Source organism: Helicoverpa zea, chromosome 7, assembly GCF_022581195.2.
Source record: "Helicoverpa zea isolate HzStark_Cry1AcR chromosome 7, ilHelZeax1.1, whole genome shotgun sequence".
Lineage (NCBI taxonomy): Eukaryota > Metazoa > Arthropoda > Insecta > Lepidoptera > Noctuidae > Helicoverpa > Helicoverpa zea.
In genome coordinates this window covers 7,698,561-7,720,888 of record NC_061458.1, presented here as the reverse complement: position 1 = coordinate 7,720,888, position 22,328 = coordinate 7,698,561, and the positions used below count along the sequence as shown (strand labels likewise).

At 37.6% G+C, this 22,328-nt stretch overlaps 1 protein-coding gene across 2 annotated transcripts; it reads left to right on the top strand.

Moving 5' to 3' along the window:
- The first annotated feature begins 545 nt into the window (after positions 1-545).
- LOC124631759 (nuclear factor NF-kappa-B p110 subunit) lies at positions 546-21,927 on the top strand. Of its 2 annotated transcripts, none has more exons than XM_047166341.1 (22): positions 546-928; positions 2,260-2,402; positions 3,357-3,502; positions 4,256-4,361; positions 5,545-5,677; positions 5,877-5,981; positions 6,931-7,042; positions 7,410-7,591; positions 7,845-7,894; positions 8,317-8,376; positions 9,167-9,410; positions 9,679-9,716; positions 9,802-9,858; positions 10,075-10,206; positions 13,930-14,039; positions 14,283-14,458; positions 14,738-14,875; positions 16,172-16,350; positions 17,310-17,423; positions 17,759-17,926; positions 19,685-19,855; positions 20,513-21,927. In XM_047166341.1, the coding sequence occupies exons 1-22, from the start codon at positions 763-765 to the stop codon at positions 20,609-20,611; spliced, it is 2,829 nt and encodes a 942-aa protein (XP_047022297.1). In that variant the 5' UTR covers positions 546-762; the 3' UTR covers positions 20,612-21,927. The 2 variants fall into 2 exon arrangements, with proteins under 2 accessions (XP_047022297.1, XP_047022296.1); XM_047166340.1 differs by having other exon boundaries at positions 19,682-19,855.
- Positions 21,928-22,328: the final 401 nt, after the last annotated feature.

The following is a 22,328-nucleotide window of genomic DNA, read 5'->3' as shown; positions in this document are numbered from 1 at the left end:
AAGAGGACGTTTGCGAGTGACAAAGAAGCTGCGTGGAAAGGAAGGGCGTTACATGTGAGATGAAGGGTATAGAATGATGATGAAATGATGAGTATAGAAGGAGAAAGCATATAGCGTGGACCCCGAATAACATGGCGTCAATGTAGGCGGACCTTTTTGGGCGTTGAGGTTGCTACTTTCTCTTCAGACGAGAATGTTTTTTGTTCATATGAATGGATATTCACATAATGAAAATAAGTATATGTAGTCAAGAGTAACCTTCAATATATCAATATCAAAGTTTGGTTATAGCCAAACTATTTAAACGAGACAAAAAAAACTCATTAATGTATTAATCTTTTTTAATTAATCAATTTTTTTAGTATACAAGAACTAATTACGGCTCATTAGCTATCTGAGAAGCAGAGGGGTGTTTATATAAAAGCATTTTAAGTGGTATAAAAATCACAAATAACTACACTGATCTTTTATAGAAAAGTTGTTTTAAAAATTTTGAGGTTCTTATGGGGAAAATTAAAGAACAGCACATGGCAATATATGAGTACTGTCAAACGCAGATAAACATTCTCAATGTCGAAGTCGTTCGTAGTTTTTAGTTTCTGCGATGCGCTAAAATACAATATTGAATAATTGTACTGTTGAATTATTTGCAAAAAAACTGGAATATATACCTATGCGTTGATACAAATTGTGATAAACACAGTGTATTGATGTAAAAAGTTTAATTTCTTGTGATTGACTGTGCGTGATATAAGTGTGAAAATGTCTACAAGCAGTGACCACGATATGAGCGATGCCTCCAGCTCTCCCATGTCGTTTAACATATACTCTCCTCCTCATAGTTCTCCGTCGCAGCAAGTTCCTCAGCTCGCAACTGACCTCACTGAGCTGACTTGCGCTGACAATAAGCGACAATTTCTTAGACACGGTGAGTGCTCTTATTTCTCTAATACGTAAGTACTGTGCAATAAGAAGCGTGGAATGTAAAGTAGGCATAATGCTATGCAAGCTGATAAAAATGAAATTCCAACAATTTATTATCAGAACTACTATGAAAGTGCAGCATATTGACTATCAACATTCTCTTTGTTATTAATAAACGATTTTAAAAATATGTGACCTCTAAAACATTAAAATGAATTAGTACTTATATTCTAGGAACATTGGTATTTGTTTTATATGCCATAAAGTAAAAACTAGCAATATATTTTAAAACATTCATAAGTAGGTATGTAAGTCCATAAATGTGGAACTTTTCTTATTAGTATGAAATCCTTTACATCTCAACTTTGACATAGTTCAAACAGGCTATATAAATCTCCCTGTTTTACCTCCTTTGTACCAGGGAGTAAAACCAAAGTTACACAAATTACTTAGTACTTTAAAATGTGTCCAAGTTAATGATAACAAATAATTTGCTTTAATATAAACACAGGAAGGAAGCTATTGTTTTACGTTTCGCACATCAGTGGACTGAAAAAGTCACCTTATTTTAAAGAGTATAGAGCACAGAATATAACAACAAATTGTATACTACAAACTTTGATCTCATGTTAGACACTTTTTCCATATTTGACAGAAGTTCACCAAGACTATACCCAATCCATTTTTCTTAAAAAACCTGACCTACCAACTACCTTTAAAAATTGAAACTAAAACGTCCTATGAAACAGTTGTTTTAAGAAAACTGATGTTTATGTTGTTGCTGAACTTAGGTCTCAGTTGTTCAGTTTCAATATTGATTGTTTAAGTGCTTGGCAAATATGATTTACAGTAGATTGTTCATTTACTATTCTGAGAATCCAACATGCTCTAAATAAATAAGCAACTACAGTTTCGAACAAAACTAAATTTTTTCTAGATTAACTACTATAACATTGTAAAAAACTAGCGGCTTGGTATGAGTTTCACTATGTGAATAAATGAAGAACCACTCGACTGATTTTGTGCAAACTTCACATTAATCATCCTCTAAATTCTAAATAGTCTGAACAAATGAAAACTGACTTTTATATATATTTAATTATTAATATTTTTTTGTAAGTATATTATTTATAAAGACAATGAAGTTTCATCCGCTTGGTGAGGGAAATACTTCCCCTACCAGAATAAATAGTAGACAATACATTATTCTGATTTATTACCATTCAGCTGTTTGTGTGTGAAGAAGTGACAAACATACACACACACACACACACCTTCATGATATTAATAAAATAACGTAATTGTCAATGTCATTAACCAAGATGTTTTATACAGCCATGAAACCATTTCTGCGTATCACGGAACAGCCTCAGAATCACTTCAGATTTCGGTATGTCAGCGAGATGGTTGGCACACATGGATGTCTGCTGGGAAAATCTTATGGCTCCAACAAAACAAAGACTCATCCTACTGTTGAGGTAAGTTTATAACCTTGTAACATTTTCCTCAAAGTTTCTGAGATATAAAATACAGCTTCTCAGTATGATTCATGTAAGGAAGTAAACAGCAACAACCTAAAATAAATAAAAAAATACTGAGTAGCAGATAAACTGTCTTCTCCCTCTTTCTCTGTTCTACGCAACAATAGGAAAATTAACATCAAAACAAAAAAAACCCTAAATAAGGCTATAACTTAACTTAAAGTAATGAAAAAAAAAATCAAAAGTCATTTATTCAAAGTAGGCTGAAAATCAGCACTTTTTGAAGGTCAAATTTACAAAAGACAGCCCCCAAAACGCCCGCCCTTCACATATCCTAATGGTAGCACAAATATCGTCTGTGGCAAAGGCTGTGCTATGTTCTCTTTTTTTGTTTTGGTGGGAAATCCGCAAATGACCCGCCCCGAGTCTGAGACTGCCACACATGATAAAATTGCGAAATTGTAGATTACTATTGACAAAAAAAGAGGGACAGCAATAATTTTTCGGGGAAATACCCGTCGCACTCAATTAATGTTGCTCATATTTTGGTTAACTTTTAACTGACTGCCTCTTTGGTCTAGTGGTTGCAAGCGCAGCTGCTGTGCTCGAGGTCTCGGGTTCGATTCCCGGGTCGGGCCGAAATCGCTTTGTGGGTTTTCTTAAACTTTCGCAAGCAGCCCGTAGTCTGGAAGTTGGTGATTGATTCACCCGTGCATCGGACACCACGTAAATGTCAGTCCTGCGCCTGATCTCTTTCCGGTCGTGTCGGATTGCCGTCCTATCGGGTTATGAGAGTGAAGGAATAGGGAGTGCACCTGTGTCTGCGCAAATGCTCGTGCACTATAATATGTCCTGCGCAGCTGGCTGATCTCCTTAAATGAGAACAGCCGCCGTGGCCGAAATCGGCCGTGGACGCCATTATAACTTTTAAATCTCGTATTATCTTTACAGCTACTTAATTACAGAGGTAAGGCTCTGATAAGGTGTCGTTTGGCTCAACACAACAACCCTGATGAACACCCACACAAGTTGCTTGAAGATGAACAGGATCGAGACATGAGTTACCTTGTTCCTGATCAGGGAAGCTATAAAGTCGGGTAAGTGTAGCTACCTAGTAGTACCTTGTGGTGTCAGCTAATGGTGACAGAATTTTGTTTGTCATGCAGACATCCCTATGTAGATAACGATGTTCAAAATATGCATAGGTAGGTAGGTAAAGGTAACAAGATAATTTATTGAGTACTAGCTGATCCCGCGAACTTCGTATCGTTTAAACCTTCCCTGGAACTCTACAAACATTTTAAAACCAAAAAAAGCCAAATCGGTCCAGCTATTCTCGAGTTTTAGTGAGACTAACGAACAGCAATTGATTTTTATATATAAGATTGTTAATAGGTATATTTTTACAGTGCAGAGATAGCTAATGTTATTAATTTAAATATTTCGTAAAGCAAAGTCTACATTGTTTTACCAAATATTTATGTAATGATGATTTTTCAAAACTTTCTCGCTGTTTGGAAAAGTTTCACGAAATAAGAGGAACTTCTTTTTTGTCTAAAATTTATAAAAATATCTTCCTGTTGATTCCATATTAATTACCGCTCGTCCACAGCTCTCAAAATGCAACTAAATCATGAAAAATAGTTTACCACAAATACCAAGCAAAAAAGGAATCAATTGAAGGTCACATCAATTAATAATAGGAATCAGTAGTAATATGATTTATTTCATTTAGCTACAAACTAATACAAACTTATCGTAGAGGAATTTCTATATGTATACTATAAATGTCTGAGTATATAAATGAAGCTGAATAGGTACCTATAACAAATTTTTGTACAAATCACTAGATTCGGCGGGATCGGCATTATACACACTGCGAAAAAAGATGTGGCAGCACTACTATTCAAGAAGTTTTCCGAACAATGCAAGAATACGAATGTGAACTTGAAAGATGTAAGTGGAACACTTGAAATATTCTTATTCACAGATATAAAAAATAGCTTCAGATATCCGCCTCTATAAACGAATCAACAAACCTTTCATTATTATTCATAGACTTACTGTCATAAGCATCTATTATCATAACGTATTACTTAATTCTATTTAACATGCAGACTTGCAAATATTTTGGGAAGTCAATCTATAACGGACGTGTGTGTGTGTATATTTGGGTTATAATAAGGCATTGTTTAAAAGCTCCGTGTTCCTGTAACGAATCCTTTGTTTACACACTTATGTATACTTGCGATTCGTATTTTTACAAGCTATTTTTGTTTCGTTTTTAATCTTTGACTTCTTCAGGCATGTAATGGCGGAATACAATAATGTCTTTGGGTCCTCGAGTCTTCTAGACTCTAGAGATTTGTCTAGAAAGATAGCCAGACCTTACTGGTTATGGCAACTTATTTATGCTTATACATATTCTGCCATATACCTATGCCTTATGACTTGTATTACCCATTTCCACGTTTTAGCACAATCCATCCAAACAACCTCTCCAAGTCCCTGCGACACCATGGACACTCCTAGGGACCCGATCTTGCTTCGCACGGGATAACAGTATTTCCTCACTATTTTATGTATGTTATTACACATACAAACCTTCCTCTTTAATCACTCTATCTATTTAAAAAAACCTAATGAAAATCGGTTGCGTAGTTTTGAAGATTTTAGCGCACAAAGGGACATACGGATATAAGGCATAGGAACAGACAAAGCGACTTTGTTTTATACTACGTAGTGATGCTGGTTGACTCGTTAGAGAAAAGACTGACATTCTTTGGTAACAAGGCAACCAAACACTCGAGTGTGACTTGTTTGAGTCATGGCATGGCAGAGCTCTATTGGCCCTACGTAGGTAAATCGGTAAATGCTCCCAAAAGACATGCGATAATGGGGTTTGCGATTCAACGCGACCACAGTTGTGTTCGTGAAGTTGACGCGATTAGTTTACTGAGAGTTAAGCGCGAGCGCACACCCACGCGCCAGATTAAAAAGTTATGTTTATTTATTTTTGACGAATTATTTAGTTGCTTAGGTACTCGTACTGTGAGAAGACTCGAAGTGACTGTGTTATTATAATGTTCTTCTGTATAGACTGCGGTATGTATATTTTATTGTTTTTTTTTGTTTCTAGCTTCAAGTACAATGCGAGAATATGGCCAAAACTATAAATTTGAATATCGTTCGCTTGAAATTCAGTGCACATGACACTGTTACTGGTCAAGAGATATGTGAACCTGTGTTCTCAGAACCTATTCATAATATGAGTAAGTATTGTACTATTACCTACGCATAAGTTAGAAAGAAATTAGTTCTTATTGGTATAAATGTGATTCTAGTTTAAATAGCAATAGGTACCTACAATTTCATATACCTATGTCTTATTGTAGGTTGTGTCATTCTTCAGCTGCCTTGTTGTAGTTTGTTCATCTTTCAGAAATTTATTTTGTTATTTCATGTTTTTAGAGAGTGCTGCTACTAACGATTTGAAGATATGCCGCATAAGTCGGTCCTCCGGCAGTGCATCTGGGGGAGAAGATGTCTTCATACTTGTCGAGAAAGTTAACAAAAGTAAGTGAACAAGCCCCCCTTAAATGTAGGACGAAGCATTTTCTCATAAGTGCATCGATATAGCGGAAAACTTTATAGACAAGAAAGTTGTTACTTAAAAGTTTATAAAAAAACACTGGCGGTTTTCCCCCGCTTGAAATATAGCCTATTTTCATCGGGGACAGTGAAAGAATTACAAACAAAACAATAAAATCTTTCCTCTTCATAAAATTAGTGTAGATTTCATGAGTTTTGTAGGAGTATGTATCTGCTACTTTGGAAAACCCCATTATAAAATTGGTTGAACATATCACCCAAATACCGGAAGCCGTCAAAAACCCTCAAAAATCACGGCTCGTATTTTCCAATGTATAAAGTCTATTCTATTATTATCAGTATTACATACAAAATAAAACAGAGTAGACTCAAAAACTACAGCACAGGTATTCATTCAATAAAAGTAAACCCGAGAAGTCGACAAAATTATGACGCTAGATTCACATACTTTTTTATTTCGTAAAAAAAAAAAATGCAAATGCACTCATACCATACTCACTTGGTTTCTGATTGAATTCATATTGTCATTAGTATTATTGATTTCCTGTTTTATTACGATAACAGTGTTGGGATTTATGAGAATAAATTCGTGTAATGTCAATACTGGAATATTTCTCTTAAAAACATTTATCATGTTGTGAATTGGCATCAAATACCAAATACATATTGCTATAAACAATAAAATGTCGAATACTTTATTTTATAGCAACTTCTATTGAATTAAGGGAGGGCTTCTGTTGAAGTTTTTTCTCTATTAATATCAATCGTAAACGTTATTATCTTCGAATAATTAGTTCTGAAACCTTTGATACAAATTTCCTACTATGTCATTCTACTGCTCTGTACTATTACTTCATAAAAAAATATTACGATTATATGATCAACATTTATAGTGTACGTATGCATTCCTCAGAGAACATAATGATTCGCTTCTTCGAGATGGACGAGAATGGTGAAAGAGGTTGGTCTAGCTACGGCCAGTTTATGCAGAGTGATGTTCATCACCAATACGCCATTGTTTTTAGGTGAGTACTGATTAGACCAGAATTAATGTTCAAACTCAATTCTTAATAAGCGTTCCATATGCTGACTAGAACCCACTATGTTTTTCGAAGAATCCCGCTCGTCTTTGAGAGTTGCGTTTGAGCACATACAAAATATTGGAGACTAGCTTTCCGCCCGCGGTTTCACCCGCGTCCCGATCTAATTGCTTCCCGTAGCCGGATGGTGATAAAAACCGATGTCCTTCTCCTGGCTCTAAACTACCTCCCTGCCAATTTTCAGCTAAATCGGTTCAGCCGTTCTTGAGTTATAAGTGGAGTAACTAACACGACTTTCTTTTATATATACTATAGATTTTTAGAACAAACATTTTTTTTATCCTCTTGACAGGACTCCGCCATACAAAAATCCCGAGACTTCTGTCGATGTGCACGTGTTCATAGAACTAGTGCGTCCCACTGACGGCCGTACCAGCGAACCTAAGGAGTTCAAGTACAAAGCGAACCAAGCTTACAAACAGATCAAGAAAAGGAAAACCGGATCGTCTTACTGCTCTATCGGTAGTTCTTCAAGTAAGTTGATTAATTTACCTATAGCAAATTTCTACCGTTGTATCAGTTTCTGATAGCCACGGGAAGTAGGAACTATTTCGCGGACCCGGATAAAAAGTAGCCTATATATAGGCTTCCTCGATTAATGATTTTTCAAATTAGACCAGTAGTTCCTGGGTTCATCATCATCATCAGCCAAATATATAGCCAAAATCTTTTGCTTTAAATACTTTCCTACTTTATAGATTTGACAAATACTCGTAATTTGTTACAGGTGGATCTCTGAAAAGTGGCTGCGACATTCCCATATCTGTTGTCAATCATGTAAGTTATTCCAGATATATAAGTTATTTATGAGTATCCAAAGTAAACCTGTTTGTATATCACCAGGCTGTATGAATAACGGGCAATAGGGACGCTTTAGAGTTCCACAACATTGATTAGGTACTTACGTTAAAATCGTACAAAAATCTTCTCGCGCGTACGACCCGCACCATTTTTTCTATTCATAATGTCTCATATAAGTGGTTCCTACATAAAAAAAAATAAAATCTTGCGAAGTACTAAAAAACCATTGATAACTATAGAAATGGTTTTTAAAACACCACTTGAAATCTCAGATTGTACCTTTAAATACTGTATATATGTATAATTTACACTAACATGTAAAAAATACATAAGTATATCTAAAGATTAACGTATTCATAGATAATGTGTTGTAATAATTTTTTATGTTTATTTTTTAGCAAGCTGAAGAAATTATGGAGCGCGATCCCGATCCGACTTCGATGTATATCTTGCCTCAGGTTAGTTAATAAAAAAACTTTGAAGTCTGGACAATTTGCAAAAGTACATACCAGAAAATATGTTTAAGTATCATTAAGTCATAATTTTACCGATAAAAAATTCTAACTATTAAAAACATGGCTATAAACAAAATTATGTTCCTAAGTATATTTAAGTTCATAAAAAAGTAAAAAATGTGCAACACACTTTCTAAGTTTTACTACGTGAAAGCAACAATGGAAAAAAACTAACAAAAAATACAATAAAATAACCCTTAAAATACTAGGAAGGGGCTTTTGTCTAGGAAACACATGTTTCGCGTTCTATCATGTCGGTCAATATTGAGACTTACTGATCATGATTTATTACGGTACATAAATCTGTTGTTTGTTACCCGACCGCCAAGAGAGCTTAATGTACCTAAGTACCTATGTTGGTATTGTTTTATGTTCGTATATCGTAAATGTATAGTAAAACTTACTGAATCGATTTGAAAATATTCTTTCACTAGGAAGCTACACTTTCTGCTGTGATCATGGGCTAAGCTTAATCTGGATACGAGAAGTTTCCCGGGGAATATATAAGACAACTAGCCGTTTTCCCGCGGTTTCACCCGCGTCCCGTGGGAGCTACTGCCCGCACCGGGATAAAATAGCTTATGTTACCCGCAGATAATATAGCTTTCTAATGGTGAAAGAATATTTAAAATCGGTCCAGTAGTTTTTGAGTTTTGTCCACAACCAAATAAACAAAGTTTTCCTCTTTATAATATTTAGTATAGATATTCTAAGACGCAAAGGTATTTCACAGGTGCACAACCCGACTTCGCCGAACCAATGTGATCTTGGCAGCGCTCTATTCTCAGCCCCTGGGTCTGAGTCCAGCATGTCTCCGATGTCCAGCCCCATGTGGAGCGAGCCCCACAGTGTGATGCTCCCGGAGCCACCCATCGCAGACTTGAAGCTTAACTCCGCAGACTTCGAACAGATCACAGCAACAAACAACGATCCCGCCAGCCATCAGATACCAGAGGAAATTAAAAGCTTTTTGAATGGTACGTTTTATTTTATTACTGTTTAGCGCCTGTTCCCTATATTTTATCTATGTATTTGTTGTTTTGCTTACTAGGGATAGAATTTTGTTTTTAGTCCCATACGAGTTGTGTCAAAATGCTATCTCAAACAACAAATAGATAGAAAAGAACTTTGGGAACGGCTGTAAGTATTGTACTTTTTACATCCTCTTATAAACACAAGTACACTTTAAAGTACAAATTCAGCTAAAATAAGTTTTGAATCAATAAAAATGTTTTGTTTTTACAGAATACATGAAAAGTTACGGAGAAACTCTTCCTGAAGAAGTAAGTGCTAGATATAATATAAGTCGATTAAACGGTGTGTCGCGTCATTATTAAAACGATTAATATTTTTATAATTTTGTTTTAGAAAAATAGTATGGAGTTTATTCGTTCATTGCTAGTCGCTGACTCGGGACGACCAAAGGTTAGTACCATATGTTTTATATTCTTAATTTAAATGTAGTTCTTGATCAATATGTTGGTCAACGTACATGAAACACCATATAATATTTTTTACACAATAGCTGTATCAATACAAAAAAATACGTGTTAAATCATAATTCGTTATTAAATCTGTTAAACTTGAAAGTGTATTTTCCACAGTTCTATTGTTAATTAATAACTGGTAATTCAATTACAGCAAGACGCGAAGGCACATTTCCTGACACCACGAGCGCGTGAAGGCTTCCCCAAAGATGAGGGCGAACTCAAAAAGTCGAAGACGGAGTACCCGGCATTCTACAAAACGGAGGATGGCATCGAAGTTAAGAAGGTACTGCGCTTTTACCTTCCGGCAACGAATTAGTTTTGAAGTACAACGTGACATTTGATATGGTAATTCCAACAAAGGAGAATGGGAAAGTTGTATGAAGTCAAAATATCAGCTGTTTCTATTCATTTGTTTGCTGCTAATAAACTAAGCAGGAGGGTCAGAAATTATTGAATAAATACATATTTCGGTGACACTCGCACATAAGCATTATAACCGCGGTCATGTATGTATAATATATGTGCAAACAATAGACCAAATTCTCTGTTAAATAAGTCATAAAACTTTTTTCTACTGGCAATTCTCATAATTTCATGAGCGGCGACGTACGTGATGGTTCGACCTACAATACAGGGTGGCCCATCCATAGGCGTCCAAAATAAAAAATTAGAAGCTCTATGCTATGGGGTATCCGAATCACCCCCATGTATGTTCAGCGATTTTTTGTAGTTTAGGAGCGCTAGACTTGTTTTTAATTTTTTTCCGTAATTTTCATTTCAACATTGTTTTTTCTATTTTACCTTTTTTCCTAACGTTTACAGATGTTTTTTTTTGTTATTAATCATCATGATAATAGCTAACACCTGAAAAAAGCAGTTTGGCTAAACATTCTAGAACTTACATTACTGTTGGAGTTCAGTAGCCAAAAATGTTAAGGGCTTAAAAAAAAATAATAAAGGGTTTCTAAGCAGATTTCTAATTTTGAACTTCAGATAAAATTTTATTTAAGTTCTAGAATGTTTAGCCAAACTGCTTTTTTTCAGGTGTTAGCTACTATCATGATGATTAATTACACAAAAAAACATCTGTAAACGTTAGGAAAAAAATGATAAAATAGAAAAAACAATGTTGAAATAAAAATTACGGGAAAAAAATAAAACAATTCTAGCTCCTAAACTACAAAAAATCGCTTAACATACATGGGGTTGATTCGGATACCCTATAGCATAGAGCTTCTAAATTTTTCTTTTGGACGCCTATGGATGGGCCACCCTGTATAATAAATAGACAGTGCAATGTTTTGTTGTGAAATGTTGCCTACATTAAATTGTGGATCAATTGATTCTGCTCATTGTTCCGATCAAATTATATCGCGGTTTCGTAGGTATCACGTTGTATATTTATTTATTCAATAATTTCTGGGGCTCTTGGTTGGTTTATTAGCAACAAACAAATGAATAGAAACAGCGGATATTTTGACTTCATACAACTTGTCCATTCTTCTTTTTTGAAATTACCAAATCAAATGTCACGTTGAGAATACTTCAATACTCCTTCGTCGTTTTAAAGTAAAAGTCTTTGCCTTCTTCATATATATATCCTCGTAGAATCGTGATTTTCTGTTCCCATTTATAAATACGGTAGGTAACAGGAAAAACATAAATTTTCATTATCCTAATCCAAATCGAGTACCAAATCATCGTATCCCAAAATATCGAACACCTTAAATCGAAAGCACAAATAATCGAATGTTTGAAACATCGCAAGGTCAAATATTCGAATGAACAACACATCGATCTGCAATACATCGGGTGTTGAAAATATCGAATGTCCATTTCATTGCGCCTTTAATACACCATTTCACCAATCATATCAATTGTATGGAATGAGCTGTGAAATGGTCATTCGATATTTTCAACCCTCGATGTATTGCAGATTGATGTGTTGGCCATTTGAATATTTGATCTTGCGATGTTTCAAACATTCGGTTATTCGTGCTTTTGATTTGAGGTTTTCGGTATTGTGAGATTTGATGTTTTAGGAACTTGCGGAACTTTTTACTTGCGTGCAAAAAAAAACGGCCCGTACGCTTTCCTTCAGAACACGATATATAAAAATCAAGATGAGACATGCAAAAACTAATAAGTCATTTGAAGGTATGTTTCATATACTTTATTTGTGCATACTCCATACTTCAATAAACTGGATGTTTTTGATGATATTGACGTTAATTCGGACACCCTCATTTCAGATTTTTAAGAACGCAATCTCCGTTGCATTGCGTTGTGTCAAAAGCAAATCAATTTATTGTTTATTCAGTAATTGGTTATTGTACTGATTTAGTGACCATTTACCTTGAGTTTTATTGTTTTAACTCTATGTTCAAATAGTTACGACTCCAACTGTGTGCGTTTGAGTTACAGCACTGATCTAGGCTGGATTGAGTCAGCGCGAAAAGCGCAGTAAATCCAGCCTTTATCGGTGCTGCAACTTGAGCCCACTCTGACGGAATAATAACCATTTTACCATAGAGTAAAAACAATAAAACTCAAGGTAAATGGTTACTAAATTAGTACAATAACCAATTACTGGATAAAAAATAAATTGATTAGCTATTGACACAATGCAATGCAACTGAGATTGTGTTCTTAGAAATCAGAAATGAGGGTGTATGAATAAACGAGTCAATATCATCAAAAACATCCAGTTTATTGAAGTATGGAGTATGCACAAATAAAGTATGTGAAATATACCTTCAAATGACATTATTGGTTTTTGCATGTATCATCTTGATTTTTATATATCGTGTTCTGAATGAAAGCGTACGGGGTGGGCCGATTTTGCATACAAGTGTATTTGGTGTAGGATACCCCTAGCGAAGTAGTCCCAACGTCACGGAATACGGACAAATCTCGCGGCTGGCAGAACAATTATATATTTTAAAGCTTGAAACTTCTTATTTGCATCCGTCTTACAGTGGGTATGAACAATTGACTCCTGACTCCTACGAAGTTTGACTGATGGTTTTGGAATCTGGAGGCGAGGGTCTTCTGGAGGCGAGGGTCTTCTTGCGCCTGTACGACTGGCGCGAGGAGGCTCAGCGCCGGGGGGAAACTCCGCTGCCGCGGCAAGTTGTCGCGCAGCGGGCGGAGCTCCGGCGCGATCTCATGGTGGCCTTGAGGGAGCGACTGTCGCAACCCAGTGCAGGGCACGCCACCATCGTGGCGGTAAGTCCCCTCTTTGAGGAGTGGCTCGGGAGGAGTCACGGCGCCCTCACGTACCGCATGGCGCAGGTCCTCACCGGACACGGTTGTTTCGGGAGGTACCTGCACCGAATCGGTCGTGAGGAGGCGTCCGGGTGTCACCATTGTGCGGACAGCCCCGAGGACACGGTGGACCACACAGTCCAGGTGTGCCCCGCATGGGAGGGGCACCGCCGGGTCCTCGTCGAGGCTTTGGGCGGCGGCGACCTCTCGCGTCCGGCCCTGGTTCAGGCCATGGTCCGGGACGAGAGGGAATGGGATGCCGTCGCCTCCTTCTGCGAAGCGGTCATGCTCGAGAAGGAGGAGGCGGAACGCCAGAGAGTTCGCACCTCTCATCCCGGCCGCCGCGCTGGACCAGGTAGACACCATGGGCGCCGGGTGTCGCGAGATGACTCCCGGCCACCGTAGGCGTGGGTCTGTGGGCAGTGAGTTCGGGTGGCTCATCGCCCCTCTGTCTACTTAGACGACAGGCAGGGCCAAGGCCTGCCGGGGCTGCGGGTTGTTCGAAAGAGATACCGCGGCCCTGGTACACAAAAGGCCTATGACGGAACACGACGGTTTTTAGTCAGTAAGAGTCTGACACTCCCTCTCCGCTGCTAACCCACAGCGGGAGGGGTCATTCGATGATTTTTGACGTCGTTAAAAAAAAAAAAATGGTCTTGGAATACCTACTCTTCTTTCTTGTTTAACCTACGCACTCCTTAAATCCTATGAATTAAGTTTCACTTATTTTTTTTTTCAGATTGTAAAAGACTTGTGCGAAATGATCAGAAATAAAAAGGGTTTCAAAAAGGCTGAAGTCAGAAGCCGCTTGGAGAGGTTATTTGAAATAAGACTGTCAAATGGAGATACGTAAGTTTACCTATACTGGACATACTTAAAATTCTTCAAACGAACGAATCAATTAAAAGTTTTGTGACATCTAAAAGCTCATAATAATTTACAAAACTTTGCACTAATGAATTGAAGTGTAAAATAAAAATTACCATTAATAATACTATATTTTGGAAGCCAGTTCAAAATAAATAGAAAAGTCAATTATATATCAGCCATTTCTGTATTAAACATTTTTAATAATACTCTTTTTAATTCTAGATTCCTCCACATGGCATTGTGCAGTAACCAGCCAAGTCTTGAGTACATCGTGAAAATAATCCATAGTGTTAAGGCTACGCACCTCCTTGATTGTGCCAATGATAGGCAACAGACTACACTACACATCGCCGTTGTCAATGATATGCCGAAAATGGTGTCTTTGTTTGTTGCGAAAGGTAAAATGGACGTTTGTATAAATCGATAATTTAATGGCACATCGGTCAAATAAAATGAAACAGTATTTGACTTTTCCAATTACTAGGTGTCTAGGCTTTCTTTAAGCCTTACCAGTCGCCCTGAAGTTAGTAAAGATATATTTATTATTTATATTTTCTACAAATTAAAAAATAAAAACAAAAAATTGATGGCCACCGATATCGGGCACAGGGTCCAAGGCATTTAGTATTATTGTCATTTTGATATTATAAATATAGTAACGTTTGTTTCTGTTATAGGATCGAACCCAATGTTAAAGGATGACGAGGACCTCAATGTGATCCACTACGCCGTGAAGTACAAGTCGTGTCTTGAAGTCCTTCTGGACTCCATTAAGAAGAACGATGTGCCCTGTGATTTGAACGATTACAATGGTGGTAAGTTCGTGTTCAATTTAAAAAATTCTTTGCGCCAACTTCATGTAAGGAGGTAGCTTAGTATTTGAAGGTATGCTTTCTTAACCTAAACTATCATTATTCTTTTATATGTAGATCATAAAAAATTACGATTCACATTTATTTTGTGGCTGCTAACATAATAAATCAGTGTAGGTTGTACAAAATATCAAAAGAACAGTGCTTCTACTTTACCGATATACGAAGAAGGTCGTTGTTGTCCCAACCTAAAATATGCACTGCTGGGCAAAGGCCTCCTCTGAGCAGGAGTGATTGGTCTATACTCACCGCGCTGGGCATGCGTGTTAGTCAGCGTACCGGCCCAATTGGGCCTTAAGGTGTCTCCGGGTTGTTCGGGGGCTGCGGGTTGTTCGAAAGAGATACCGCGGCCCTGGTACACAAAAGGCCTATGACGGAACACGACGGTTTTTAGTCAGTAAGGAGTCTGACACTCCCTCACCGCTGCTAACCCACAGCGGGAGGGGTCATTTGATGATTTTTGACGTCGTTAAAAAAAAAAAAAAAAGGTGTCTACACGGCGCTTGTGCATTTTGAGGCATGTGCGCAGGTTACATGCACATTAAAAACGTGCGCATCCTGTAACTCGCGTATGTACCAAAGCAAAATACCCACCCGCTTGCTCTTGTGACTTGGCACTTGTCACTTGCGCATGTTAACTTGCTCCAGCTACATGCACCGTGTAGACGCACCCTTAATTATTTTATGCCCCAATGGGTTGAGTAATGTACTCTGCATCACATTATATCTAATACCTGTAACCTGTTTAACCAACCCAACAAAGATTTCAGACACATACGCGAATATTAGGAATTTTATTAAAATTACTTTTATGGTCACGGGCAGACTGCCCGGCTGCCCTATGAAGCTAATATAAGCGTGTTAAAAAACCCAATAAAGAGTACTTTATGGTTGATTTATATTAGGCCGGGACGTGGCCGAAAATCGATCTCAGTGTCGTGCACTTGGAGAGGCCTATGTCCAGCAGTGGACTGCTATAGGCTGATGATGATGATGATGATGACGGGACATGGCCGAGGCGTGCCGTGTACGTGGCTCGAACGGGACACGGACGTGAAACGTTACATACATTTTGTATGACGAGCGTCGTTTGTGGCCCGGACGGGCCACGGACGGGCTTTTACTTCATACAAAATGTATGTAACGTTTCACGAGCCACGTACACGGCACGCCCCGGACACGGCCCGGCCTAATATAAATCAACCCTATAAATCATCCCTTATGCTGTGTTTTGTACAGAGAAGCAGTCAGCCCTGCACATGGCGGTGGTGTCGGGCTGGGCGGGCGGCGCTCGGCTGCTGCTGTCGGCCGGCGCCAGCTACAGCGTGCGCGACGCGTCCGGCCGCACGCCGCTGCACCTCGCCGCCTACGACGACCAGCTGCCCGTGTTGAGGACGCTGCTCGAATTTATACCCCCGGTAAGTCTTAAGCTGATATCAGACGCTTCTGCAAGGCTAAGGCATGCCGGGTTAGCGGTATTGTTCGAAAAAGTTACCGCAGCCTGGTACATAAGGCGATTAACACACGGCACCGCGCACCGCTGCGGAGGGCGGTGGCGCTCGAACAAAAGAGCACCGCTTGAACGCGCGGTCAAGCGGTGTACGTGTGTTAGGCATCAACGGATTTAATACAGGTCAATGCGACATGAGATCCGCTTCACCGCCTACCGCGGCGGTGCGCGGTGCCGTGTGTTAATCGCCTAAGACACCATGGGCGCCGGGTGTCTCGAGTTGACTCCCGGCCACCGTAGGCGTGGGTCTGTGGGCGGTGAGTTCGGGTGGCTCATCGCTCCTCCGTCTGTATAGACAACAGACCTGTGTCGGAAGCGCGCGTTTTTCCACGCGGTCCTCAAAGAGATGGCAGCAACCCCAGTGGGGCCTAACAGGGCCAAGGTCCGCCGGAGCTGCGGAATTGTTCGAAAGAGTTACCGAGGCCCTGGTACATAAAAGGCCTACGAAAGAACATGGTGGGTTTTAGTCAGCAAGAGTCTGGCACTCCCTCGCCGCTGCTAACCCACAGCGGGAGGAAAAATGTGATGATATCCCATCAGAAAAAAAACAGACGCTGCTATTTCCGTTCATTTTCGCCTTTCACTCGATATGAAATATCTGAACGTTAAATGAAACACGATTGCGAAATGAATTCGTTAGTGAAATGATCCACCGGCGCACGTTGGATACTGACATATTTCATTTCGGTACGAGTGATATCCAAGTTTTTAAGGCAATCTTGCATTTTTTAAATAATATTCAAAAAATAAATGTACTATATATCGAATATTTTTTGTGTCGTTCGAGCCATCATTTGTACAGCTTACATACATAAACAATATTGCTTTTCAAGTGCATCAGAAAACTCATTTTTTTTTCTTTTCTAGAGCGAAATTGACGTGATGGACGACGCTGGAAACACGGCGCTACAAATCGTCTGTGGCGGCACGACCGTCAGGGAAAATTCTGTAGAAATAGCACGACTGTTGCTTGAGAAGAAGGTATGTATCACAATGCGCTTATATCAGTCTCTAACTGCGGATTCCAATAACCTGTCTATCGATTTGCTTACTGGAGAGAATGTTAAAATCTTTTCTCTAAAATCGAATCTTCAATAGATTGGTTAATGAAAACATCCAAAAAGAAATAGACCTAGTAGATGTTAAAAACCATGGAGAACAAAATGACTAGAAGAGATGCTGTTTTGGTCATGCCCGTTCTTAGAAGGCTCCTGAACTACCTAGATATATATATGGCGTCTTAGCTTATGTCTCCTCTTTCCCACGTAAAAACAGTTCAAATTAATATCTTAATCATAATTTTGTCTATATTTCAGGCGTACCCTCTGAAACACGAGGATTGCAACGAGTCCGCGTGGAGACTTGTCAGGAAGAAGCCAGAGCTCAAAGAGTTGATGAAGGCTTACGTCACGTCCGTAGAGTGCATCGACGAAGACGACATTAAGTCCGAACCGGAGGACGATTTCGAGTCTGCTGACGAAGGCGTAAGTACTTTGTGATCATGGATATTATTTATTTCATTTAAAAGGCTGTTCATAATTCATGAGCTCTAGCAAATTAGAGAATTTTCCATATTGAAAATTCTTAGCTACATCTGCCACAAATGACAACAAATGAAATGTTGACCACGATCACTCTGCAAAGAGTGCTACGACTAAGATGATGATGGTTACCTTACATTTAACAAACTTTGAACTTTTGGAAAACTACCGCTACATTCTACTGTTACAATTTTCTAATACCTTTAGTCCGTAGAGGATGCAAGTTGTTGTGCCTTTAGAGGATTCCCCTGTAAACTTTATCTAGAAATAGGCTAATCGAATTCGGTACTTTTAATGAACTGTAACGAACTGTCCAAAACGGTTACTTTCTATGCAATTTGTATGAAAATGTGAAATATGACGTCTCAGATTTTTCACATCAAGCTGTGTACATAATTTCTTTAAAACAACGATAAAAAAATAAATATTATTTTTCCATTAAAACGATAAATGAAAGTGGCATTATTTTGAGATGCTGTTGAGTTTGAATGTGTGCGTGACAGCCCAGAACGTTCTAGCTATTTGTTACATTCTTAGTTGCAATACAGACCTCATGTGCTACCATAGACATAATATTAGTAAACAGGACTGCGCACATAAACCCAAAAAACGAGCCGAGTGAAACAGTTAGTACAGAGGCTGTCTGTCCCTTTCTAATAGGGTGACTATGAGATTAAGCTATGTGAGACAAATCCGAATTTGCTAAGATTATTAAACACAGATTGGTATTGAAGTTTTAACTTTCGCAGTTTGTGACCTTAAGATACTTATAAAGGCTTTTAATAATTAGCGGGAATTAGCAGTATAAAAGCAGGAAGATTCGAAGTGAAGTCTGTTTTTTTTTGTATTTCTACTTCATATATAGACTGCTGAGCCATTTATGTCGCCTTTCTTCATTTTTTGGGAAGCTATAACAATAGTACAACAGTTTTAAAATCCATCACCCATATCTTCACTCATTACAAGAATTCATGGGCACCCTAGTTGTTTGGTTTACAAAAATGTTATTATTAGCTAACCTGTGGAACGATATATTGCAACCACCATAGGATTCACTTTTACAAGTATAAACGCAACACTTTTTCACCATTTAAATAGTTTAAATTGATTTAATACAAAAAATGTAAACAAAATTTTAAATGCTGATTACGCGCCAAGAATGTTCAGGGTTACCGCTAGAAAAAAAAAAAAAAACAAAAAAAATTATGTTGTTTATGTTTTAAGAATAATAATTTATATAAATAATTGATTCGTATAATAAATTAATGCGATTTTTATTAATTTGTTGACTTACAATTGTTAAAATAAGATAAAAATATATGTGATTCAATTGTTTTTTTGGGAAGACAAAACTGTTGATCACAACATTTTTTTATGCTGGCAAGGTGTTAGAAAGAGACAAACGGCCTCCGTTCTAACTATCCCTCTCGGCTCGGATTTGCCTCTGTGTATTATGCAACAAATTTAGTACCTTATTGCGTTGGAATAGAGTTCATTTTCGTAGATATATATTTTGAGCGTGCGCAATCTTGTTTATTATATTACATCTATGTGTGCTACACCCGTCTTTCATTTCATTCGCTAACTGTGAAGTCCAGAGCAGTTAAAACTGAACCTAATTAGTGTGCAAACAGATGCTTTGCTTTGCTATGAAATGTCAAAATCCTAGTGAAATAGCAGATTGTAATGTGTTGGCAGGAGTACTTGGAGACGGGTCTGGCGGAGCTGAGCGCGTACAGCCGCGAGGTGGCGGCGCTGGTGGACGGCGCGGCGGCGTGGCGCGAGCTGGCGCGGCGCCTGCGCCTGGACGCGCTGCTGGACTGGTACGCCGCGCAGCCCAGCCCCACGCTCACGCTGCTCAAACACCTCAAGGTAACACAACTCTTCACTATACTTTCTACACTCTACTCCATTTGTATGTACTTTCTAAGCATATCTTGGACACCAAAGTCTGTGTTGCGGATGGCACGTTAAACTGTAGGTCCCGGCTGTCAGTGATCATCTTTGGCAATTGTTACGGGTAATCAGAAGCCAGTAAGTCTGACAACCAGTCTTACCGTTAGTTATCCGGGCAACCCAATACAACGGGTATTGGGTTTCCCGGATAACTGGGTTGAGGAGGTCAGATAGGGCAGTCGCTCCTTGTAAAAAAACTGGTACTCAGCCGCATCCGGTTTGACTAGAAGCCGACCCCGACATACTTGGGAAAAGGCTCGGAACATGATGATCAATGATGACTCTACTCCGTTGGGGTCTTATATAACAACAATTGATAAAACATGTCAAGCTTGACCAATGCAGTTCGTAAAGAAACCAGTAAGGCTGCGTGATAAACTCACAGATTACAATCCCTACTCAAATAAAATTGGTTAATATATTAATACAAATAACGTACATAAACATTGGTATATTTGTTTACCAGATTTTTTATTCCGTTATGTTTGAGTAAGGTGACCCCTAAATACCATTTAATCCTCCCAATAAAAAAAAAACATAAATAAGGTATTTTAACCAAAACCATATTTTCAGGAGTCTCGAGATGACATATCTTCCAAGTCCTTGGCCTTGATTTTGGAAGACATGGGACAAATTGAAGCGGCACGTGTCATAAGGAGATATATCGATTGACAAGACCCAGCGTACTAAAATAGTTGTACTTTAAACTAGACTTTTGTATTAAGAATGTTGAATGAATCAAATTGATTTATGTGATAATTTGGATTTAAAAAATATATTTTTATAATTAAATTTATTGGATTCGATAAAAATAAGATGTGATGAAAACAATGTTGTAATGACAAAATGTTTAATGTTGCATGTTGAATGTTGAGTTAAGCTATGAAACCAAAACACAATCTTGTTTTTATCACTATTTAAGGTTTAAAAGCTTGACACAGAAATATGTTCTGTTACAGAATTTCGTTTATAACAAAGAAAAACTATTATTATAAAAAGACATGTTAATATCTGGGAGAAAAAGAAAAACTGTTGAATAAAAAAAAAAAGAAAGTCTATGGAAAATGTTGCATTTTTATTGATAGCCAACTAGTTGGCAGATTTGTGGACAATCAGGAGGGCAATCTTTAACTTGCTTTGCTTTTTTAATTGTACAAGTTCAGTTCACACAGTTCTGAAAGCACCAAAGTGTCTTACATGTATAGAAATAAGCACAATAAACAATAAGTACAGTAATTTTACTTTAGTACGACGAAGGATTAGGTTATAATGTTTTCTTAAGTGTTATCTTAAACATTTTTCTTTATATGATCGTTGGCTACCTATTTTCTATGTAATACGTTATGGTCGTCTCATTTTTGTAAAATGATGGCCATATAATTGTTATATGAGTATTGATCTCCAGAAAGCAGAAATTCAATGTTCATTTATTTTTAAGTTAAATCAATTGTGTAATTCTTATTTCTAATCTATATTTTAAGTTACATTTTATTTGTTAAAACTTTTGTTTCATTTTTTTTTTACAACTTTCGTGAATCATTTTCTTTGTACTAAATTGTACATTTTTTCTCAAAATATGACTAATTATTATTGATATGAGCGAATGTGCTATATTAGTTATAGGTAATTACGTTTACTCAATAATTTGACCTGTATAATAAATTGTTGCTCAGTCGAAAATACAATATGTAATTGTTGAAGTCTATGATTGTTAATTAAAATCATAATATGCAATGTGTTGAGGCTTCATTTACTTATCTATTGTAGCTTGATACTACACCGTTAGTTTGTTATTGTTTTGGCAATAATCTTTCGACTGTGCTGTTTTGCACGAACATAACGGTCTTCAATGGACAGAATCAAGAAATACTGGCCCCTAAAATAATTTTTAATCTCCTGCACCCCAAATCAAACATTTTATAATATGAACGTATTTTTAATTAAGACCAAATTGTAAAAGATTTTTTTATTAAAATATTTTAGTTAAACTTGTATTTTTTTTATTGGGCACATTTGACTGAATAGAACATTTATTGTGTGAAGGTTTTTGCATCTTACATTTTGCACGAACGAGTTCTGGATATTATGAAGGCGACACGGTTCCGAAATCGAACACACTGAAGCCCTTTTGTGACAGATTCCGACCATTATCGTGGTATGCATTATAGGACAAACAAGGAATAACACTGCTTCTGCTATTGATATGGAATGTTGCGTATAATAGAATTTTATTTTGCTAAAATGGCTTTATATTGCTATACAAAGATCTTAAAATAAAGCAAAGCTCAGTTATATTTTACCATTCGGACTAGGGTACCTATGCAGGCAGGCAAGATGATACTTCAGTCAACCTCAGGACAACCAAAACCTTTTAGTTTTGTAGTCATTG